This window comes from Gopherus flavomarginatus, chromosome 18, assembly GCF_025201925.1.
Source record: "Gopherus flavomarginatus isolate rGopFla2 chromosome 18, rGopFla2.mat.asm, whole genome shotgun sequence".
NCBI lineage: Eukaryota > Metazoa > Chordata > Testudines > Testudinidae > Gopherus > Gopherus flavomarginatus.
In genome coordinates this window covers 2,379,974-2,403,697 of record NC_066634.1, presented here as the reverse complement: position 1 = coordinate 2,403,697, position 23,724 = coordinate 2,379,974, and the positions used below count along the sequence as shown (strand labels likewise).

Genomic DNA, 23,724 nt, shown 5'->3' with positions numbered 1-23,724 from the left:
AAAAGTCCATTTACAAAATGCCCCAAATTCATTTACCCACCCACCCCCCACCCCCACCCCAACTGCTTTGCCAGTTGCATAGGGACACAGGGTCAAGTGCGGCTTCAAGTTGAATATTCCTGGATCCCCCCGAAACCGGCAGCTTCCCGCAGGAGGCCGTGGCGCTCGGTACACAGTAGCCAGGGTCTTTACACGACCTGGGAACCAACTGATTAAAATCCATGACAGCTGTTCCTAAAAATCCCCCCTTGACGGGAGGGGGGAAGCGGGCAGGTGAGATAAGTCCAACAGGGGATGGGTGGGCATGGGCCCCCCAGAGCCCTGCGCGGTGGCAGCCGTGGGTCCCTGACCCCCGGCAGGGCACGCGGGGGCTAGAAGAGGTACTTCCGGCAGGACTCGGCCCCGCACTTACACTCGATCCGTACTCTCTTCTTGGGGGAGCCGGCCAGGCCACCAGCCCGGCCCAGGTTGGAGTCCATCCGTGTGCTCTCTGCGTCCACCGGGTCCACTGCGGGGGAGGAGAGAAGGCATCAGGAGGAGGATCTCACCCCAGGGCTCCCCCAAGCAGTGGGGCCAGGCCCTCCCCCCCCCCCCCCCCCCCGGCGGGCACTCACCCTGCATGTTGTAGTCGAAGGTGAGCTCCTCCCCAGCCCGGATGTGCCGCGTGGCGAAGAGGGCGATGCGCGGCAGCCGCTCATCCAGGTTGTCGATGAACACGTTGTACACCTGCAGGTTGGGGTCGCACTGGGGGGGGAGGGGGCAGGTGAGTGGGGCCAGGCAAAGCTGCCATAGCCCTGCCTCCTCACCCACATGCCCCCCAACTACCTCCCCAAATACCCCCTTTTCCTCACCAGGTGCCACCAGCTCCCTCTTCTCTGCCCCTTGCCCAGCGCTTCATGGACCCACCTGCCAGGGTGGAGCGACTCAAACTGAAGCGATTTAAATCACCATTTTTCAATTCTCTCCGTAGGGAAAAGCCGAGGCTCGTTGGTTGGTAACCATTAAAACATGGTAATTGGCAACTAAAAGTTGCCTTTGCCCCAAATTTGGCCCTTCTTTTCACTAACCCACAGGACTCGCTACGTTTACACACACTTATTTAAGCAATTATGTTATAATTTATTAATGAACTATCCAATTCAAATAGAATTAATATTAATACATTATATTGTCATTTAGAAATATCCAGAGGTAGGATAATATGATGTATTCATATTGATTAATTATATTATCATATTAACATACAGCCTAGATCTCCGCTTGGAAGGATTTGATTTTTGTTGGTCAGTGTCAGTAAACATCAGTTTCATGCACACCCACTAACATGATCAAAATTGAGGGCTTGGCAAAATTAAAAAAAGATGGCTTGAAGGATATTGACTTTGAATATCTTGACGTGGTGTTTTTCCAACAGCTATAAAATTTTAACTTTTTGAATCTCAGCATCTGCTATTATATAATGATCGCCTGACCTACCCTATTGTCTAACCCCTCATCGCTCTCACACACACAGTGTCCAACTGAAAATTTAAATCAGAAAAAAAATTATTAAAAATAAACATCAATTTTGTCCATCAAAATTATAAAATATGACTTTTGCCAAGCCTACTTATATCATAATTCATTAATCTTAATATGTTATATTAGTGTAACTTGTTAATGTTAATATTACACTAATGCAGTGTATTAAGATGAATTGTATAATATATAGGTTATATATTTGGATTATTAAAATTTCCTTTTTTGTTACGTTAGAATTTGGTGAATGACATTTCTTATTCAGTTTTTTTGGGAGGGCGGGGTTTCAACTTAGTTTGTTGAAGTTTAATTTGGATGGAAACTAATGAAAAATGCACAAAGAGATTTTAAATTGTTTTGCTAATTCATTCAATAAAACCCGTAAAATGTGCGGGATCCATACGGAAAAACAAAACAGGGTTTGCATTTAAAACTGAGCTACTGCTAATTCCATGAAAACTACCTTCAAATGTGCTTGGTGCGTAAGAACAAAAATGAGTTTATAAAAACACCGTTTTGCATTGAAAACTGACTGAGTTATTTTTCATTCATTAAATAAAACCTACCTTCAATATCCTGGGTGTAGAAGAAGTAAAAAGTAAAGTTTATCTAAAAATGTTTGCATTTAAAACAAAGTTATTTTTAGTTGGACAAGGCGGGTGAGGTAAATATCTTTTGCTGGACCAATGTCTGTTGGTGGGAGGGACAAGTTTTCGAGCTCCCCAGAGAGCTTCTTCCAGTCTGGAGAAGGTAACCAGGGTGTTGTTATTTTTAGTTAATTCTTAATTTATTTCTAATCAGTTCAATAAAAACGACCTTAAAATGCACTGGAGGCAGAAGAAGAAAAAAGTAGTTTCTCAAAGCATGTTTTGCACTGCAAACAAAACAGGTATTTCTAATCAGTTTGATAAAACTACCTTGAACATGCTGGATACAGAAGAAAATAGGAGGAATATCAAAACGTGCTTTGCATTTAAAATGGATTTAGTAAACAAAGGGAGCGTTCAGGGTAATTAGTGAATTTCTGCTGATTGTTTCTAGTCTTCGTGTCCTTTGGATTTTAGATCTAGTAGATCTCTTCCTCCCCAACCAGTTTTTAATTCAGAGACTGGAAGAGGAAGCCAAGCTTTCCTGCTGTGCCAGCTCCTGATCAGTTTCTTAACTTGCAAGGGACTGGCCATTGAGCTGAGCTCAGTGAATAAACTGAACTGAAGCAAATATTCTCCCTACAAAATCCATGAGCCGAGCCAGCGACTTCCACCAGTTCACCACTTCAGCTTTCTTTCAACCCTCCCCAGCATACATGCCCGGCTGTCTAGTGAATGTGGTGTAAACAATGTCCATAGATTCTCATAAACTAGGGGCCTTTACATACGTTGTCAGTGTTTCAAACTTTGTTTTAAATCATTTTTTCTTCTAAGAAAAAAAAAGCCTATTTAATTTACATTTAAAAAATGAGGAGAGGTATGTTTTTTATCTGTTTTTCAATCACTGATTTTTATCCACCCCCAGGCTGCCCCCAGCCCCACACTTCCCCATGGGCTCTCCCACGCCCCTCCACTCACGCTGTGATTTACGAAGTGTGAGATGTTGCCATAGTAGGCAGCATCCACTGTGTAAACATCCTCCACGTAGTCCAGATCAAAGAGGTAGGTAGCACCCTGGCGGTCGTAGATCTGCCCTCGTCGCTCCGCTTCTTCTGATGTGATGATCTGGGGGGGGGACGAGATGGGGTCATGCCAGGAGCACAGCAATGGGGGACTCTGTGTAGCTGTTCCCCAGCCGCCCCGCCCCAGAGGTGGCTGTATCTCAGCACTGGGGAAGCATCCCCATCCAGCTGCTGTCCTGCCCCAGCAGTGGCTGCATCTCAGCACCAGGCGAGCCATCCCCATATGACAGTGTGTGTGGCTGTTGCCCAGCCGCCGCGCCCCAGAGGTGGCTGTATCTCAGCAATGGGGAAGCATTCCCATCCGGCTGCTGTCCCGCCCCATAGGTGGCTGCATCTCAGCGCCAGGTGAGCCATCCCCATATGACACTGTGTGTGGCTGTTCCCCACCTGCCCTGCCCCAGAGGTGGCCGCCTAGCGCTCCGTACCTCTCCCACATACTCCATGACGAAGCTGTTCTTGCGGATCTTCTCCAGGGTGCGCACGCCCCAGCCGCGCCCGTTGGCGGTCCGGAAGATGCACAGATCATAGCGGATGCCCCGCTGCACCACGCGATTGGAGCACTCGGCCCCGCAGCGACAGCGGGCATTGCACTCGTAGATGGGCAGCCCCGCCCGGATGCGCACCTGGCCCAGCTCATTGTAGGCAAACTTGTGGCGGGAGGCACCGGGGCAGCAGCAGCCGCCAGCCGCCTCCGCCAGGCAGTCACGGCACTCGCAGCCCACCGCCACCTGGGTGAGGGAGATGCCCTCGCCCACCTTGTATTCATTGATGTAGACAAAGTCCCGGGGTGGCCCATCGAGATCCACCTCATTCTCCACCACAATGCGCCCTTTGTGGTTGCGCTTGGCGTTCAGCTGGCGCTCCCAGCGCCACAAAGCGCGCCGCTGCTTGGCTTTCTGCACCACGTAGTTCGCCACGCCCTGGTCCAGCCAGCGGGCGTTTTTCTTGGGCTTGCCGTCCCGCCGGATCCAGGCCTGCTCCAGGTCCTTGTGGAACTGCTTCAGCAGGCCCACGCAGCGCAGGTTCTTCCGTGGCTCCCAGGTGTTCTCCGACTCTGGGTAGCCACGCCATTTCACCAGGTAGAACTCCTCCTCCTGCCACCAGAACCCGCCGATCAGCGGGCATAGCCATGCCCACTCCCAGAGATGAGACCCAGGAGTCCGGGCTCCCAGACACCTCCCCGCCCCATCCCCTCTGTGACCCACTAGACCTCCACTCTCCTCTCAGAGCCAGGAAGAGAACCCAGGTGTCCTGGCTCCCAGCCCCCCGTACCCCCCCCGCTCTAACCACTAGACCCCACTCCCCTCCCAGAGCCAGGGATGGAACCCAGGAGTCCTGGATGGCTTTCACTGGGTCATCCCCACTCCTGTACCAACCACACTCCTCTGCCTGGTTGTTCATGCCCCAGGCTCTGTTTCTGAGCCCACCCAGGAGAGGCAGGTGTGGAGCAGGGTATCCCTACACAGCCAGAATCAGTCTTAGGCGAAGTCATGTGTTTGGGGGTGCCAGAGGGGGCCTGGTGCGAGAAAGGTGCTGGGGGAGGAGATCAGGTTACAGCACCGATGGGGAGGGGGGTGTCAGGCAGAGGGGACCAGGATGGGGGGCACCAGGGAGAGGAGATTGGGGCTGTGTGAGAAATTGGGGGTGGGGGCAGGGGAGATCCTGGCTGGCGGGGGAGAAATTGGAGGCCACAGGAGAGAATCTGGGCTGTGGGGGGATCCGGGCTGCGGAGGGATCGGAGGCAGGAGTTTCCAGACTACAGTGGGGGGATCCAGAATATAGGTGGTGGGGAGGAATCTGGGCTGCAGGTGAGGAATTGGAGGCAGGGGAATCTGGGCTGCAAGGGGGAATGGGATCCGGGCTGTGGAGGAAATTGGAGGCGGGAGGCTGCAGGGGGGAATTGGAAGCGGGAGGATCCAGGCTGCGGGGGGAAGAGGGTGTTATTGGAGGAAGGGGGATCCGGACTGCAGGGGGGAATTGGAAGCAGGGGGATCCGGGCTGCAGGGGAGACCTGGGCTGAAGGCAGGGGGCTGGGCTGGGCTGCAGGGTGAATTGGAGGCAGGGGTTTCTGGGCTGCAGGGGGGACCCGGACCGAAGGGGTATTGGAGGTGGGGGTTTCCCAGCTGCAGGGGGGTCCAGGCCAAAGGGTGAGGGCTGGGCTGGGCTGCAGTGGGAATTGGACGCAGGGGGGTCCGGGGGGGAATTGGAGGCAGGGGTTTCTGGACCCCGGCCAAAGGGGTATTGGACATGGGGGTTTCCCAGCTGTGAGGGGATCCCGGGAGGGATCAGGGTGGCAGGCTGGCACACTCACCCGCACTCTCTTGTAGTCACACAGGAACTCCACCTCGAAGTGGCTGAGGTTCCTGCGGGTGATGCCCAGTGAGGGGCAGCGAACCCTCTCCAGCCGGCACAGGTCCTGCAGCTGGGACCATGAGGACTTGCAACACACAGCACAGCCTGTGGGCACACGGGGCAGCGTTAGGGGGCTGGCACTGGCCGGGCAGCGAGGGGAGGGACCCCAGGGAAGGGGGGAATCATTGTGTGTTGAGGGGAGTCGAGGGCTCGGCTAGCGGGGGCTGCAGGTTGGGAGTGAGGGGCACCAGCAGAGCTGTGACATTGGAAAGGGCCAAAGTGCAAGAGTTTGGGGTCACAGCTGTGAGGGAGGGTCACCGTGTCAGGGCATCAGCAGAAGGATAGCAGGGAGTGTTGGGGGTCTGCAGGGAGATTGGCCTGAGTGTATGGGGGGGGGGTCACACTGCATTGAGGATTTCACCAGAGGGTACTGGGAGGTCACCCCACATCGGGGGACTGCTGAGCCTAGGGGAGGAGAGATCAGCCTGAGCATACGTAGGGGGAATGGCTCACCCCTTGTCCAGGGGCTGCCCCTTATCCAGAGGTTGTCGTGAGCATGTGGTTAGCATGAGCGTACAGGGAGAGGTCACCATGTCTAGGGAGGATTAACATGAGCATCTGGGGAGGGGTCACCCTGCATCCCAGGGGCTGGCATAAGTGTCTGGGGGATTGGCGCGAGCATCTGGGGGGGGGTCACCCTGTGTCAGATGGTTGGCATGAGCATATGGGGGGGCTCACCCCATGTCAGGGGGTTGGCATGAGCATACTCAGGGATCACCCCACATACAGGGGGTTGGCGTGGGCGTATGGGGGGGTTCACTCCATGTCAGTGGGTTGGCATGAGCATCCAGGGGGGTTCACCCTGCGTCAGGGACTTGGCTTAGGCATACAGGGGGTCACCCCCATGTCAGGGGGTCATTGTGGGCATACAGGAGAGGTCAATCAGTGTCAGGGGGGTCACCTCATGTCAGGGGGTTGGTATGAGTGTCCAGGAGGGTCACCTCATGTCAGAGGGTTGGCATGAGTGTCCAGGGGGGTCACCCCATGTCAGGGGGTTGGCATGAGCATACTCAGGGATCACCCCACATACAGGGGGTTGGCGTGGGCGTATGGGGGGGTTCACTCCATGTCAGGGGGTTGGCATGAGCACACTCGGGGGTCACCCCACATACAGGGGGTTGGGGTGGGTGTATGGGGGGATTCTGTCCATGTCAGGGGGTTGGCATGAGCACACTCGGGGGTCACCCCACATACAGGGGGTTGGCGTGGGTGTATGGGGGGGTTCACTCCATGTCAGGGGGTTGGCATGGGTGTATGGGGGGGTTCTGTCCATGTCAGGGGGTTGGCATGAGCACACTCGGGGGTCACCCCACATACAGGGGGTTGGCGTGGGCGTATGGGGGGGTTCACTCCATGTCAGGGGGTTGGCATGAGCACACTCGGGGGTCACCCCACATACAGGGGGTTGGCGTGGGTGTATGGGGGGGTTCACTCCATGTCAGGGGGTTGGCATGAGCACACTCGGGGGTCACCCCACATACAGGGGGTTGGCGTGGGCGTATGGGGGGGTTCTGTCCATGTCAGGGGGTTGGCATGAGCACACTCAGGGGTCACCCCACATACAGGGGGTTGGCGTGGGTGTATGGGGGGGTTCACTCCATGTCAGGGGGTTGGCATGAGCACACTCAGGGGTCACCCCACATACAGGGGGTTGGCGTGGGCGTATGGGGGGGTTCACTCCATGTCAGGGGGTTGGCATGAGCACACTCGGGGGTCACCCCACATACAGGGGGTTGGCGTGGGTGTATGGGGGGGTTCACTCCACATACAGGGGGTTGGCGTGGGCGTATGGGGGGTTCACTCCATGTCAGGGGGTTGGCATGAGCACACTCGGGGGTCACCCCACATACAGGGGGTTGGCGTGGGTGTATGGGGGGGTTCTGTCCATGTCAGGGGGTTGGCATGAGCACACTCGGGGGTCACCCCACATACAGGGGGTTGGCGTGGGCGTATGGGGGGTTCACTTCATGTCAGGGGGTTGGCGTGGGTGTATGGGGGGGTTCACTCCATGTCAGGGGGTTGGCGTGGGCGTATGGGGGGGTTCTGTCCATGTCAGGGGGTTGGCGTGGGTGTATGGGGGGGTTCTGTCCATGTCAGGGGGTTGGCATGAGCACACTCGGGGGTCACCCCACATACAGGGGGTTGGCGTGGGCGTATGGGGGGTTTCACTCCATGTCAGGGGGTTGGCGTGGGTGTATGGGGGGGTTCACTCCATGTCAGGGGGTTGGCGTGGGCGTATGGGGGGGTTCTGTCCATGTCAGGGGGTTGGCGTGGGCGTATGGGGGCGTTCTGTCCATGTCAGGGGGTTGGCATGAGCACACTCGGGGGTCACCCCACATACAGGGTGTTGGCGTGGGTGTATGGGGGGGTTCACTCCACATACAGGGGGTTGGCGTGGGCGTATGGGGGGTTCACTCCATGTCAGGGGGTTGGCATGAGCACACTCGGGGGTCACCCCACATACAGGGGGTTGGCGTGGGTGTATGGGGGGGTTCTGTCCATGTCAGGGGGTTGGCATGAGCACACTCGGGGGTCACCCCACATACAGGGGGTTGGCGTGGGCGTATGGGGGGTTCACTCCATGTCAGGGGGCTGGCGTGGGTGTATGGGGGGGTTCACTCCATGTCAGGGGGTTGGCGTGGGCGTATGGGGGGGTTCTGTCCATGTCAGGGGGTTGGCGTGGGTGTATGGGGGGGTTCTGTCCATGTCAGGGGGTTGGCATGAGCACACTCGGGGGTCACCCCACATACAGGGGGTTGGCGTGGGCGTATGGGGGGTTTCACTCCATGTCAGGGGGTTGGCGTGGGTGTATGGGGGGGTTCACTCCATGTCAGGGGGTTGGCATGGGCGTATGGGGGGGTTCTGTCCATGTCAGGGGGTTGGCGTGGGTGTATGGGGGGGTTCTGTCCATGTCAGGGGGTTGGCGTGAGCACACTCGGGGGTCACCCCACATACAGGGGGTTGGCGTGGGTGTATGGGGGGGTTCACTCCATGTCAGGGGGTTGGCGTGAGCACACTCGGGGGTCACCCCACATACAGGGGGTTGGCGTGGGTGTAGGGGGGGGTTCACTCCATGTCAGGGGGTTGGCGTGGGTGTATGGGGGGGTTCACTCCATGTCAGGGGGTTAGCGTGAGCACACTCGGGGATCACCCGACATAGAGGGGGTTGGCGTGGGTGTATGGGGGGGTTCACTCCATGTCGGGGTTGGCATGAGCACACTCGGGGGTCACCCCACATACAGGGGGTTGGCGTGGGTGTATGGGGGGGTTCACTCCATGTCAGGGGGTTGGCGTGGGTGTATGGGGGGGTTCTGTCCATGTCAGGGGGTTGGCGTGAGTGTATGGGGGGGTTCTGTCCATGTCAGGGGGTTGGCATGAGCACACTCGGGGGTCACCCCACATACAGGGGGTTGGCGTGGGTGTATGGGGGGGTTCACTCCATGTCAGGGGGTTGGCATGAGCACACTCGGGGGTCACCCCACATACAGGGGGTTGGCGTGGGTGTATGGGGGGGTTCACTCCATGTCAGGGGGTTGGCATGAGCACACTCGGGGGTCACCCCACATACAGGGGGTTGGCGTGGGTGTATGGGGGGGTTCACTCCATGTCAGGGGGTTGGCGTGGGCGTATGGGGGGGTTCTGTCCATGTCAGGGGGTTGGCATGAGCACACTCGGGGATCACCCCACATACAGGGGGTTGGCGTGGGTGTATGGGGGGGTTCACTCCATGTCAGGGGGTTGGCATGAGCACACTCGGGGGTCACCCCACATACAGGGGGTTGGCGTGGGCGTATGGGGGGGTTCACTCCATGTCAGGGGGTTGGCGTGGGTGTATGGGGGGGTTCACTCCATGTCAGGGGGTTGGCGTGAGCACACTCGGGGATCACCCCACATACAGGGGGTTGGCGTGGGCGTATGGGGGGGTTCTGTCCATGTCAGGGGGTTGGCATGAGCACACTCGGGGGTCACCCCACATACAGGGGGTTGGCGTGGGCGTATGGGGGGGTTCTGTCCATGTCAGGGGGTTGGCGGTGTATGGGGGGGTTCTGTCCATGTCAGGGGGTTGGCATGAGCACACTCGGGGGTCACCCCACATACAGGGGGTTGGCGTGGGCGTATGGGGGGGTTCTGTCCATGTCAGGGGGTTGGCATGAGCACACTCGGGGGTCACCCCACATACAGGGGGTTGGCGTGGGCGTATGGGGGGGTTCTGTCCATGTCAGGGGGTTGGCATGAGCACACTCGGGGGTCACCCCACATACAGGGGGTTGGCGTGGGCGTATGGGGGGGTTCTGTCCATGTCAGGGGGTTGGCATGAGCACACTCGGGGGTCACCCCACATACAGGGGGTTGGCGTGGGTGTATGGGGGGGTTCACTCCATGTCAGGGGGTTGGCGTGGGTGTATGCGGGGGTTCACTCCATGTCAGGGGGTTGGCATGAGCACACTCGGGGGTCACCCCACATACAGGGGGTTGGCGTGGGCGTATGGGGGGGTTCTGTCCATGTCAGGGGGTTGGCATGAGCACACTCGGGGGTCACCCCACATACAGGGGGTTGGCGTGGGTGTATGGGGGGGTTCACTCCATGTCAGGGGGTTGGCGTGGGTGTATGGGGGGGTTCACTCCATGTCAGGGGGTTGGCGTGAGTGTATGGGGGGGTTCTGTCCATGTCAGGGGGTTGGCATGAGCACACTCGGGGGTCACCCCACATACAGGGGGTTGGCGTGGGTGTATGGGGGGGTTCACTCCATGTCAGGGGGTTGGCGTGGGTGTATGGGGGGGTTCTGTCCATGTCAGGGGGTTGGCATGAGCACACTCGGGGGTCACCCCACATACAGGGGGTTGGCGTGGGCGTATGGGGGGGTTCTGTCCATGTCAGGGGGTTGGCGTGGGTGTATGGGGGGGGGTTCTGTCCATGTCAGGGGGTTGGCATGAGCACACTGGGGGGTCACCCCACATACAGGGGGTTGGCGTGGGCGTATGGGGGGGTTCTGTCCATGTCAGGGGGTTGGCATGAGCACACTCGGGGGTCACCCCACATACAGGGGGTTGGCGTGGGCGTATGGGGGGGTTCACTCCATGTCAGGGGGTTGGCATGAGCACACTCGGGGGTCACCCCACATACAGGGGGTTGGGGTGGGTGTATGGGGGGGTTCTGTCCATGCCAGGGGGTTGGCATGAGCACACTCGGGGGTCACCCCACATACAGGGGGTTGGCATGGGTGTATGGGGGGGTTCACTCCATGTCAGGGGGTTGGCATGAGCACACTCGGGGGTCACCCCACATACAGGGGGTTGGCGTGGGCGTATGAGGGGGTTCACTCCATGTCAGGGGGTTGGCATGAGCACACTCGGGGGTCACCCCACATACAGGGGGTTGGGGTGGGTGTATGGGGGGGTTCTGTCCATGTCAGGGGGTTGGCATGAGCACACTCGGGGGTCACCCCACATACAGGGGGTTGGCGTGGGCGTATGAGGGGGTTCACTCCATGTCAGGGGGTTGGCATGAGCACACTCGGGGGTCACCCCACATACAGGGGGTTGGCGTGGGTGTATGGGGGGGTTCTGTCCATGTCAGGGGGTTGGCATGAGCACACTCGGGGGTCACCCCACATACAGGGGGTTCACCCCACGATGGGGGGCTGGTGTGGGCACACGGGGGGGTCACCCCACCTCGGGGGGGTTGGCGTGGGCATGGGGGGGTCAGCGCCAGCCTACAAAGGGGAGGTGCTCTGTGCCAGTGCGGTGGGGGCACCCTCAGGGTCACGTGCGCCCTCACCCCCCCGCCAGCGGGGGCAGCGCCTCTCCCCTCCCCCATTTCGTCCTGCCCCGTTTCCCGCTCTGCGCGCGAGGGCAGCCCCTGAACGTTCCACTCGCGCGCTCTCCACCGGCCCCCTCCTTCCTTAACGGTCGCGTCTGCTGCCGCCTCGCGCGCCGGGAAGGGGGGGGGGGGGAGAAACTAGCTCCGCGCTCGCGCCGCTCCTCATAGTAGCCGCTCCCGCCCCCCCGCAGGCGCCTCTCCCGCCGCGCGCCCAGCCCGGACTCGCGCCACGCTCCGCGCGCGCCGGCTTCCCTCGCTCACCTTTTAAATTTTCCGCCATCTTTTTTTTTTTTTTTTTTCCCCCTCCAGCCACTGGGGCCGCCCGAAACTTTTTCTCCCAGGGGGCGTGGCCGGAGAGGAGGGGCGGAGAGCAACGTGCCCCGCCGCTCCCCGCCGCGGCCGTTCCCATTGGGCGTCCGGCCTGATTGACGCGCCCCGCCAGCCAATTGGCGCCGGGGGCGCCGGCCACGGGCGTCATCTGCATCTCCCAGAGTGCTGCGCGCCGCTTTGCGACCGCAAGAGTCGCGGAAATGGCTCACAAGGCAGCAAAGTAACTCGTTCCAGCCGAGTCTGCTCCACAAGCTGCCTCGTGGCTTAGTTGAGGGGCTTTATGGAGCCATACTGGGTGGCGGAGCGGCCAACAGGACCCTCACCCTAACCTTTAAGTGCCACCTCAACCTAAAACAATATGTAGCCCCTCCCCCACCCCTCCAGTTATTCTGCATTCCCATCAATGGACACCCCTGGTTTGCCCTGTCCCTTTGCTGTGGCACCAGAGTCACTGCCTGGCTCTAATGGCAAGGGCAGGGGACGGGATGGTGTCACCCAGGCGCCAGCATCAATGTTGCATGGCGGAGGGTGGCATCACCCAGGTGCCAACATCGCTGCTGTGTGGGGAATGCTGGTGTCACCCAGGTGCCAATGTCAATGCCTGTAGGGTTGGCGTCACCTAGGTATCAATGGCCACGCACAGAGGGATGGCGTCACCTAGGTACCAATGACAAGGCCACGGGAATGCGTGTGAAACTCAGACGCCAATGAGAAAACACAAAAACCCCCTTGGAAACTGACGGTCCAAGAGTTTGGATCCTTGGTTGGCACTCTGAGTTGTTTTACTGACTGGTTGGGGGGGGGTCAGGTTCCCTGGCCTCCCAGCTGGTTTTATTGGCGTGGGGCACAAGGCCTGGTATACCTAGAGAGGAAAGGCCTCGGCACCCCATTCCCTGCCCTTCGGAGCCAGCCATTCCACTGCCCTGGGGCTGAATGGGAGCCAGCGATCCCTGGTGGGGAAAGGCCCGTGTGTCCCATTCCCCAATTCTGTGCCCCAGAGCAAATCCCTCTCTGTTAGGATCGCTGCCATGAAAGCAACCAGAGAAACAGCTGATAATGTTGTTTAATAAAGAGCAGAGGAGTAGCAATCGCTTTGACTGGCTCAGTGTGTGGTGGGCTAACGTTCATTAAAGAGGCAAGAGAGCATTCGCCAGCTCCATCTTGCTTGTCCTGTTTGGTGCTGCAGCGAGACCCTTCAGAGTAAAGCAACGGGAACATAAAACCCAATTAAACAAATCAAAATTCACAGGCTTGGAAAGATTCACTTTGGATCAGTAAATTCTGGTCGATGTCCATTTCCCCACACACACAAACCCAGAAAAAGCATTGCCATTTATAACTGTCGAAACAGAGAGTGAGGCAAAGTAAAAAAATTGGGACTTGAAACCATGAGGCTATTGACTTCGTCTATCTTGAAGAGACTTTGTGTTTTAAAGCTTTCGCTTTTTGAACTCAACCTCTGCAGTCATGAAATAATTGTTCCGACACCCCCGCACCTGCACCGTTTCCCCGCCTTCAAAATAAACAGCGATACGAGCCATCAGAATTATTGAAAAATAAAAGCTGAATTCTGCTCCGTTGAAATGATCCAAAAACAAATAAAAATCAGTTTTTGCCAAGTCTTGAGAGGAATAAGCCATAAGTCATGAGCAAGTTCTATATTGCGGGTGACGCTGCTGCCATTATAACAAGACATTAGTCTAGAGTGGCAGCTCGTCTACGCTCAAAATTGAGATCAACCTAGCTACGGCTCTTAGGGCTGTGCAAAATTCACCCCCCAGGGGACCATCGTCAAGCTGACCTAACGCACAGGTGTAGACACAACTAAGAATTCTTCTGTCAACCTAGCTACCGGCAAGGTGGATCCGCTACAGACCCCTTCCATTGCCCGTGAAAGTGTCTACACTAAATCTTCTGCAGCTGGGCCACCAGAGCACATGTGGCATAGCCACGACCTCAGATCAAGCATTCTGGCTTCCAGTTCCGTCACTCAGACATTGACCCAAACCAATGGGTTTAGTCCGCCCCAAAATCTGTGCTGATGACCCACACCAAGTTCTTGAGCCGCACATCACCAGCTTGGTTCCAACTTGGCTTGTTTTTTCAATCGGGCTGAGATCAAAGCATGGAGCCAAATTGGAAGAAGATCGGTTGGGTTGTTTCTGATGCCAAAGAGGTCAGTGGAGACCAGGGTATTGCCAAGCCCTGGGTTTCAATGGGGTGATGAGAACAGATAGGGGAAGCTGGGGGCTTGGGAAGGGGAATTCTGGGTAAAAGATGGGGCAGCATGTCAAGCGGAGAGCTGTCTTTATTGCAAAGGGGCCAGGTGGACTGGGGGATCACCCAGGGGAGTGGGGCACAGCGCCCAGCACACAAGGCGAGGAGCTTTTCTTGCTGGGGACGAAGCTCAGTCATCCCATTCGTCATCGTCCTCCTCGTCCCCGCCGTTGTCCTCTCCTTCGTCTGCGGGAGGAAGAGGAAGGTGAATGTCCGAGGGGGCTGGGGGTGGGGGAGGAGGGGCACAGCACCCACTCTCCGCTGCCGAGGCGGGATGGGACGACTCACCTGAGGAGTGAATCACTTTGCTCCGCTTCTGCATGACATGCATGAGCGCCCCCACCAGGCCCTCGGAGCTCTGCGGGGGCGGCGGGGAGTCCAGCATCTCGGGGGTCTGCAATGCAGGGAGGGGTCAGGACCCACAGCATCCATCCCCTGCACCCACCCACCCTCTCACATGACCAGACTCCCTGCGCCCATCCACACCCCTGGCACCACCAGAGCCCCCAGTCCAGACCCACTGTGCCCACCCACCCTCCTGGCACCACCAGAGCCCCCAGTCCAGACCTCCTGTGCCCACCCACACCCATGGCACCACTAGGGCCCCCGGCCCGGACCCCCTGTGCCCACCCACCCCCCTGGCTCTGCCAGAGCCCTCAGACCAGACCCCCTGTGCCCACCAGAGCCCACTTCCCCCACCCTCACACCCAAAGCCAGCTCTAACTCCCCCCTCATAGCCCCACCCAGCCAGCCGCCCCCCTCCTCATCCCTGCTCCCCTCAGACACCCCCTCCATGCCCCACACCTGCTCCCAACTCCCCTAGCCCCCATCTCCCCCTTCCCCACCCTATCCCCCTCCCTTCCCCCACTTCCCCCATCCCTGCCCCGCCACTCAGCCCCCATCTCCCCTCCTTCCTTCCTGTATCTCCCTCATCCTCACCCCCCATCTGCCCCACAGCTCACCTTGTTGAGCTGGATGCCTTGGCGGATCTGGTCCAGCAGGGCCCCACGCCCTTTTGAGGGGGGAGCGGGCTGGCCCCCTGGGGAGCTGACCCCCCCTGAAGGAAGTGGGGGAGGGGGACAAGGCCCTGAAGAGACTGGGGGCAGAGGGGGTGGGGGGGGAGGTGGGGGTGGGGGGGCTGCCCCAGAAGCAGGAGGAGGTGGGGGCAGACCAGACCTGGAGACAGGGGGAAGAGGCCCACGAGCAGGGGGCTGATGCCCCCTGGGAGGCTGGGAGGGAACAGGCCCCCTATTTGGCATAGATGAGGGGGGTGGGGGGCCGCCTGGGATTGGGGGCAACGGACCAGACCTGCCTCTCGCTGAGGAAGGGGGTGGGGGAGGGAGGGGCCCGGACCGGGTCATGGGGGGTGGGGGTGGTGCTGGACCTGTGGGGAGAAATAAACTGCAATTAAAGCCCAGCCTGTAACAAGTTTCTTCCCCCGCGGCCCCCTGAGGACCCCAAAGCTCCACATGAGGAGGCTTGCCCGGGACTGAGATGCAGCCATCTCTGGGGCAGGGCAGCTGGGGAACAACTGCACATAACACTGCACAGGGATGGCTTGCCTGGGACTGAGATGCAGCCACCTCTGGGGATGGGGACTGGGGAACAGCTGCACATAACACCGCATGGGGAGAACTCACCCTGGCGTCTCAGCTCCTCCTTCACAGCCTCCAGCCCGCCCTGGCCTTCGATGAAATCGTAGATAAGTTTGGAGGTCTCCGCGTCAGTCAGCTGCGCCTCGCTGATCCCGGCCTGGGAGAAGAGCGTCTTCAGGTCGGGATCCAGGTTATTCACCTAGGAGAGAGACGGATGGAGGAAGGCTGCTCAATCCTCTGGCAAACGCCTCCCAAGTTCACGCTCTCCCCCCTGCCCCCAGCTGCAGGTACCCAGATGGACAGAGCAGCAAAGCTTCAAACCCTGAAATCTGGGGATGGGATGGGGGATTTATGGATCATGCCTTAAATTAGCCCCCCCCCCAGCAGCCTTGGGGGACCCCCTAATACTGACCCCCTAAAACGCTAACCCGCTGAGCAGAGCAAGCAGCTGGGGGATGTTCCTGGAGAGATCCAATTGGGAGGTGATGTCAGCTGCCCCACCCTAGAGCTGGCTGCATCTAAGCGCCAGGCAAGCCTTCCCCATGTGGCATTATATGGGGCTGTTCCCAGCCACCCTGCCCCAGAGCTGGCTGCATCTCAGCGCCAGGTGAGCCTTCCCCATGTGGCATTTTATGGGGCTGTTCCCAGCCATCCCGCCCCAGAAGTGGCTGCATTCAGAAGTGGCTGAGATCACTGTCATGCGACGCATCCTCTTGCAGGGTCTCATGCCCAGATTATTGGGCCGCTGCCTTTGAGGGCTGGGAAAAAAAACCCTGTGACGTCCAAAGCCCATGAAACTGGTTGCCTGGGCCAGCTTTTCCGACACAGCGGCAGCAAAAAAGGGACGGTCCCAGGAGAACCTGGCCCAATGGCAATTGGTTTTGCAGGCCAGATCACCGAGCCCCCAGCTGCGGCAAGCCACAGGCCCTGCGTTAGTTCCCAGCTGAGCCCCAAGGAGTTCAAAAAAACATCCTGGGGCTAGGACCGCGCCCTGCCCCTTGCGCCATCCAGATCCCCGCTAGCTCCAGCAGCACCTCTGGCTGGCTGTGAGTTGCCCCTTTCCTGTGGACATGCACCAACCTCACCACCAATAACGGGCATGCTGCCAACTCCCCGAGCAGTTTGCGGGGGGGGGGAGTAACGTGAGTTGGGAGAACAGAGTGAGTTTGGAAAAAGCTGGGGGGACGGGGGGCCACAGGGAGGCAGTATCTTGGGCAGTCCTGGCTCAAGCAAACCCCAGATTTGCCCCCGTAATGCTCCATGGTGCACTGAGATGCAGCTACTTCTGGGGCAGGGCAGCTGGGGAACCGCCACACATAACACCCCACAGAGATAGCTCACCTGACGCTAAGATGCAGCCACCTCTGGGGTGGGGCAGCTGGGGAACCACCACACATAACAACCCACACAGATAGCTCACCTGACGCTAAGATGCAGCCACCTCTGGGGCGGGGCAGCCGAGGAATAGCCACGCCCACCAACTGAAGCCCACTCACGCCCCACATCATGCCTGGTAGCCACAAGCATGAGTGAAACCCGCCCTTCCCCACCATACACAGACACTGCTAACGCCGAAGCTTTAATCCACAGCCTGTCCTTGGCCCCCTTCCCAGCCCCTCCGATCACTGGACCCCAGGGTCAGACCCCCACCATGCCCCTGTCTCTGAAGCTACATACGTCAAAGCCAGTGTTGGGGTCCCATCCGATGTGGGTGACATGCCTGGAAGGAGAACAAAGATTAGCCAGTTCTAGAGGGGCCATGCACTGTACCCCATTCCCTGCCCCCTGGAGCCAGCCAGACCCCTGCCCTGGGGCCAGATGGGAGCCGGTACTCCCTAGAGGGGCCATGCACCATGCCCCATTCCCGGCCCCCCCAGAACCAGCCAGCCCCCCCACCCTGGGGTCAGATGGGAGCCAGCACCCCCTAGAGGGGCCAGGCCCCGTGTCCCATTCCCGGCCCCACTGATGCCAGCTCTCACTTGAATCCGCTTGGGGCGCCAATGTCGGCCTTGGAGATCTTTTTCTTGCCCTTCTTCTTCTCGGAGGCTGTGGGCACCGGCAGCCCCCGGTACCGGGACGAGGTGATGTCCGGGTTCTGGATGTCCATCGTCATCAGGTTCAAGGAGCCGGAGGGGGAATTCGGCTGTTTGCTGGGACCTGCGGGGGAAAGAGATGGGGCTGTGGGAAGCAGGGTGCGGGGCTAGGCAGGGGCGCACTCCCCCAGCAGTCAGAGCTGGGCGCTGTGGGGCTCCATGCTGTGGGGAGCAGGGTGGGGGGCTGGGTGGGAGGCATTCTCCCCTGACAGTCAGGGCCGGGTGCTGTGGGGTGCCGCGGGGCAGGGAGTGAGACAGGGGGTGCTCTCTCCCGGCAGTCAGGGCTGGCGCTGGGGGGCACCATGCTATGGGGAGCAGGATGGGGGGATGGGCATGGGGCAATCTCCCCTGGCAGTCACGGCCGGGCGTTGAGGGGGCGCGCCGTGGGGCAGGGAGTGAGTCGGGGGCACTGTCCCCCGGCAATCAGGGCTGGGCACTGGGGGACACTGTGGGGCAGGGCATGAGGCAGGGGGTGCTCTTCCCCGGCAGTCAGGGCTGGGCACTGGGGGGCGCCATGGGGCAGGGGGGCTGAATTAACCCTTTCAAGACCCCCAACTCCGAGCCACTTACCATTCATGTCTCCCCCGGGCATTGGGCATCGGGGCAGCGTCGACGATCGTCTCTCTAAGGGAGGCAAAAAGAGATGTGGTTAGACCCACGTCACCATCCCCCCACCCCCAGTGGGGTCTACCCCTAACCTACCCCTCCCCCCCATTGCAAAGGACAGTGGGATAGAGGGGGACTCACCTTCATTGACCGGGGGAGGTGGTGGGGGGAGCTGCCGTTTCTCTGAGGAAAGAGGAGAACATGCACTGTGATGCTGGCAGGCTTGGGGGGGTGGGGAATGGGGCTGGGGCCTGTCCCCTCGAGGGGGCGCCAGCCAGCTCCCCACCCCTCCACATACCCATCCTCTGCTGTCGCTTCTGGATCTTCTCCTCCACCAGCGCGTAGAAGTCGCGGGCCTCAGCCTCGTCCGCAAAGTTCAGCCCGGCCTGGCATTCCTGAAAGCAAAAGGCACCTCACTGGTCCTGGGGGTGGGGGGGCACACTCCCCTCCCAGAGCCAGGAGAGAACCCAGGTGTCCTGGCTCCCAGACCGCCCTGCTCTAACCCACTAGCCCCCCACTCCCCTCCCGGAGCCGGAAGAGAACCTAGGAGTCCTGCCCGCCGCCACTCTAACCACTAGCCCCCCACTCCCCTCCCAGAGCCGGGAGAGAACCCAGGCATCCGGGTTCCCAGGCTTATTTCTTATTGGTAGCCCTCAATTTTCTCCTTCTTTTCACCCCACATCTCTGAACTGTTGTCTCTGGGGGCAGGGCTATGTCTGGAAGCCCTGCCCCACTGATCATACGCGCCCACCCCTCTCTGGGGCAGATACTCACGTCCCCGGGGAAGGTGTGGAAATAGGGGGTGACGGCGGAATAGACCAGCTGGCTGGAGAGCTCCAGCTCCCATGTCAGCCTCTTCTTCTGCAAGAGAAAGGGGACCCCCAGTTAACGCCCCGCCAGCAGGGGGCGCTGGGAGCCAGGATGCCTGGGTTCTCTGCCCAGCTCTGAGAGGGGAGTGGGGGCTGGTGGTTAGAGCTGGGAGCCAGGACTCCTGGGTTCTTTCCCCGGCTCTAGGAGGGGAGTGTGGTCTGGTGATTAGAGCAGGGTGGAGGGGGCTGGGAGCCAGGACTCCTGGGTTCTCTGCCTGGCTCTGGGGAGGGGAGCAGGAACTGGTGGTTAGACCGGGGGGTGGGGGCTGGGAGCCAGGACTCCTGGGTTCCCCCCCCCAGGGCTGGGGAGCCGCAGGCAGGAGGGCAAAGGCTCACCTTGAGGTCAAAGAGGCGGATGAAGTAGGAGCGCCGGGGATTGTCCTTCACCAGGCACAGGACCCCACAGCCCTGCTTCCCCCAGACCTGGCTGTTGGGGGGCAAGGCCTGGTACAACTGGGCCACCGATGTGGCCAGGGTCTGGCACAGAGACAACTGAGTTACATAGATTTCGCAGCTGAGATGCAGCCGGCTCTGGGGCGGCTGGGGAACAGCCACACAGAACGCCACTGGGGGAGGGCTCGCCCAGCCCTGAGCTTGGGCCCCCGGGGTTGCCAGTTCCTGTCTTGGTTTCTGATGTTGGCCGAGACTCCGGGCTCCCCAGCATCACCATGCCGGGCCCCTCACAGCCCCCGTCAGGACCGCTTACCCCACTTCCTCCTGAGCGGAGGGGGAGGGATGCAGCAACAAAGGTGCCCCTCACTCCCGCCCCGCAGCCCCCTGCTAGCCCAGGCCTGGGCTCCCCCCAGCCCTGCCGGTGCCCTTCACTCCCAACCTGCAGCCCCCTGTTCACCCAGCCCTGGGCTCCCCCCCAGCTCTTCCAGTGCCCCCCACTTCCAACCCGCAGTTCCCAACTATCCCAGCCCTTGGCTCCCACGAGCTCTGCTGGTGCCCCTCCTCCACTGCAGCCCCCTGCTAGCCCAGGGCTTCCCTGCCCCCAGCCCTGCCAGTACCCCTCATCCCTGACCCACAGCCCCTGCTAGCCCAGCCCTGGGCTCCCCCCAGTCCCGCCGGTGCCCTTCACTCCTGACCCACAGCCCCTGCTAGCCCAGCCCTGGGCTCCCTCCAGCTCTGCCAGTGCTCCCCACTCCCGACCTGCAGCCCTGGGCTCCCCACCCTCGGACCTGCCGGTCCCCCTCATGCCCAACCTGCAGCCCCCTTACTCACCCAGCCCTGGGGTACCCAGCTCTGCAGGTCCCCCCACTCCCAAGCCACAGCCCCCTGGTGTCTGCACCCTCTGGGCCTCACGCCTCACCGTGCATTTCCGGCCCAGGAGCTCAAACACCTGCTGGTTTTCATGATCCAGGAGGAGATGGGAGGGGACGTTCTCCTGCTGCCCTCGCGCCCCTGACCTGGACCCCCGGCTCATGCTGGCTCCAGCCCCTGGCAGGTTCTCAGGGTCTCTTCCCTCCCTGATCTCACCCCAGGGAACTTCCGTGTTGTGGGGACTTTTTTCAACAGGAAGCGCAGAGAAAACCACCGACCAACGCTGAGCGCCCAGGGCCTGGGGAAGTTGGGCTCTGCAAATGGCCCCAGCCAGGGCTGGGAGTGAGGGGCACCGGCAGAGCTGGGGGGTGCAGGGGAAACCCAGCAATGGTTGGGGCCGGCCTGCCTCTCCAAGCAATCGTCTCAGGCTCTCGGCAAACTCAGGCAACATTGCGGCCGCCTGGCACCTGGTTTGTGATTCCTATGCAGCTGTTTGGGGGTGGGAGCATTTTCTGAGTCTGACGCACCTTCAGGGTTGTGGGGACACCCCCCCCCCGCCCCCGCAAGTCACAGCAGGACAGCCTAGCTGTGCTGTGGTAGAGGGGTTGTTTGGGGGACTGGTTCCAGCTGCCTATGGTGGGTAATGTACCATTAGGGCCCTGTCCCCACTCCCCTTGCCCTGCCCTCCCCGCTTCCCCGCAACCCCCTCCTCTACACTCACCTCAACTTCCCTCCCCTGCCTCCTCCATCTCCCCCTGCCCTCCTCCCCCCATAACCCCCAGCCCCACCCCTTCCCTCGGACCCACACACACAGACAGCTCAGGCAGGGGGAAAAGTCCGGTTGCTATTTATTGAAACCCAGAGCTACCATACAAAAGCCACCAGCTCCCTGCATCGCTTTCACCTAGCTCTACCCCATCCCACAGCATCATCCCCCCCACCAGCCATGGGGGTGGGGAACCCCTGCTGCAACAGGGGGGCAGGAGTGTCTTTTGGCTTTGTCCGTAGCACTGGGAATGACGCAGGATCTGGCTGGACGTGCTGATCAAAATAGTGCAATGAGGGGCCCTTTTATGCCCGCTCCCGCCTTGGTAAAGCCTTGCGCATCTGGAGTCATGTGAATCCAGGCAGGATCGATGGACTGAGACGCCGACTTTAGGAGCTGGCAGGATGAGGGTTTTCAGTTGAGGGAGCCGTCCCCAGTGCGATTATCCCGTCCAGGCCAGCCCTGAATTAACCAGGCCTGGAACCCACCCCAGAATCTGAACCTGGGACCCTTCTACCAGCATCCCCGAGCCCCAGGCAATGCCAGGCCCCAAAAAGGAAACCCAACGGTTTGGAAAATGTCCTGAGAGTTAGTAAGGGGGGAAGCCAAATTTTCGGACCCTCAGATGGGGGCAAAAATTCCTCTTTTCAAAATGGTCTTTTTCTTGTTTCTCCTTCCGGGAAAGGACATTTTTTGGGGGGGAGGGAGGGGGAGATTGGCAGCATTGTCTGGACAGGACACGTCTCTTTTACCGGCCGACTCCCCAGGGAAGGACACAAGCTCTGCAGTTCAGAAATGTGTCTCTTTCCCCAGCTGTTGGCCCAATGAAAGAGATCCGTCGCTCTCTGTGGGTTGCACAGTTGCCCAATTTTGGGGGGGCGTGTTGGGGGGGAGGTTTCCCGGCCGGCTTGCAAAATGTCAGTTTTCTTCGGCTCCGGGCCAGACCTGGAACCGGATTCTGATGGATCCGGCGCAGCACAGTAGCTTTAGCTGGGCCGAGCCTGGGTTTGTTTATCATGGCAGCCAATTTCCCCCACTGGCAAAACAAAAGTCATTGTGGGGGCCTTCCCCCCCCCTTTTCAAAAAAGTCAGAACATGGGGGGGTGCGAATTTCTGTTTGAAACAGGGAGAATTTCCTGATTGAGGGGTTTGTATTTTGAGCAGGGGGTGGAAAGGGAGCTGAAAATGTTTGTTTCTTCCTCAAATGCTTCCTTCCAAAATGAAAGCCCAAATTACGCCTGTAGAAAGGGAGAAACCCATCTCTGGAGACAGGGCCGCCTGGGGCGGGGGGGCAAGGCAATTTGCCCCAGGCCCCGGGTCCCGCAGGGGCTCTCACAAGAATATAGTTCTCTATAGTATTGCAACTTTTTTTTTTATGGAAGGGGCCCCTGAAATTGCTTTGCCCCAGGCTCCCTGAATCCTCTGGGTGGCCCTGCCAGGAGTCCTGGCCCCCAGCTCTAACCACTAGACCACACTCCCCTCCCAGAGCCGGGGAGAGAACCCAGGAGTCCTGATTCTCTATGGGGCCCCTTTCTGCCAATATAACTGCTGTGTCGGGGGGGCAGAACCAGCGGGGTTGTGGTTGAATTGGGGGGGGGGGCAGGAGACGGCTACTGTGAGGCCAGGGGGCTGCACCAGAGGGGGGCGAGTTTAAGGCACTGGCTGAAGAGGCATTGAGTGCTAAGGCCGCAGTGGTGGGAGACCTGTGTCGATGCGGGTGGAGGCATCAGGACTTTTCTAGAGAGGAAATGGAGCCGTCGGGGTCGGGACTGGAGAATGCTGGAGGAAGATGCGAAGACCCCTGGGTTTTTCTAGAGTGGAGATGGTGCCAGCGGGGTGGGATCTAGAGGTTTCTGGAGGAAAATGTGTAGGCATAAGGATTTTTCTAGAAGAGAGATGGTAGCGTTGAGGCAAGATGTAGAGATCTCTTGAGGAGGAAGTAGAGGCACTGGGATTTTTCTAGAAGGGAGAAGGAGGCACTGGGCCAAGGTCTAAAAGTTCCTGGAGAAGGACACAAACCCCAGGATTTTTCTAGAGGGGAGACAGAGGTGCCAGGGTGGGATCTAGAAATCTCCGGAGGCAGAAGCAGAGGCATTGGGATTTTTCTAGAGAGAGAGGCACTAGGATGGGATCTAGAGCTCTCTGGAGGTGGAAGCAGAGGTGTTGGGACTTTTCTAGAGGAGAAACGGAGGTACCAGCAGGTGGGATCTAGAGATCACTGGAGGCGGAAGCAGAGGTGTTGAGATTTTTCTAGAGGAGAGATGGAGGCACCACCGGGGTGAGATCTAGAGATAGCTGGAGGTGGAAGCAGAGGCGTTGGGATTTTTCTAGAGGAGAGACGGCGGCACCACTGGGGTGGGATCTAGAGATTGCTGGAGGCGAAAGCAGAGGCATTGGGATTTTTCTAGAGAGAGGGGCACCGGGATGGGATCTAGAACTCTCTGGAGGTGGAAGCAGAGGTATCAGGATTTTTCTAGAGGAGAGATGGAGGCGCCAGCATGGGAA

The 23,724-nt window shown here is 59.4% G+C and overlaps 2 protein-coding genes across 2 annotated transcripts; both read right to left on the bottom strand.

The window, feature by feature from the left end:
* Positions 1-75: 75 nt before the first annotated feature.
* SUV39H1 (SUV39H1 histone lysine methyltransferase) lies at positions 76-12,170 on the bottom strand. Its single transcript, XM_050927426.1, has 6 exons — positions 11,682-12,170; positions 5,499-5,644; positions 3,613-4,281; positions 3,084-3,230; positions 615-744; positions 76-508 (listed from the first exon to the last, which is right to left on the bottom strand). Exons 1-6 carry the CDS (start codon positions 11,902-11,904, stop codon positions 372-374), a joined length of 1,452 nt encoding a protein of 483 aa, XP_050783383.1. The 5' UTR covers positions 11,905-12,170; the 3' UTR covers positions 76-371.
* A 627-nt stretch (positions 12,171-12,797) lies between these two features.
* WAS (WASP actin nucleation promoting factor) lies at positions 12,798-20,862 on the bottom strand. The gene is made up of 12 exons (XM_050927245.1): positions 20,503-20,862; positions 19,527-19,667; positions 19,096-19,182; positions 18,620-18,716; positions 18,463-18,504; positions 18,286-18,339; positions 17,602-17,779; positions 17,300-17,342; positions 15,668-15,821; positions 14,990-15,411; positions 14,316-14,421; positions 12,798-14,213 (listed from the first exon to the last, which is right to left on the bottom strand). The coding sequence occupies exons 1-12, from the start codon at positions 20,614-20,616 to the stop codon at positions 14,158-14,160; spliced, it is 1,494 nt and encodes a 497-aa protein (XP_050783202.1). The 5' UTR covers positions 20,617-20,862; the 3' UTR covers positions 12,798-14,157.
* Positions 20,863-23,724: the final 2,862 nt, after the last annotated feature.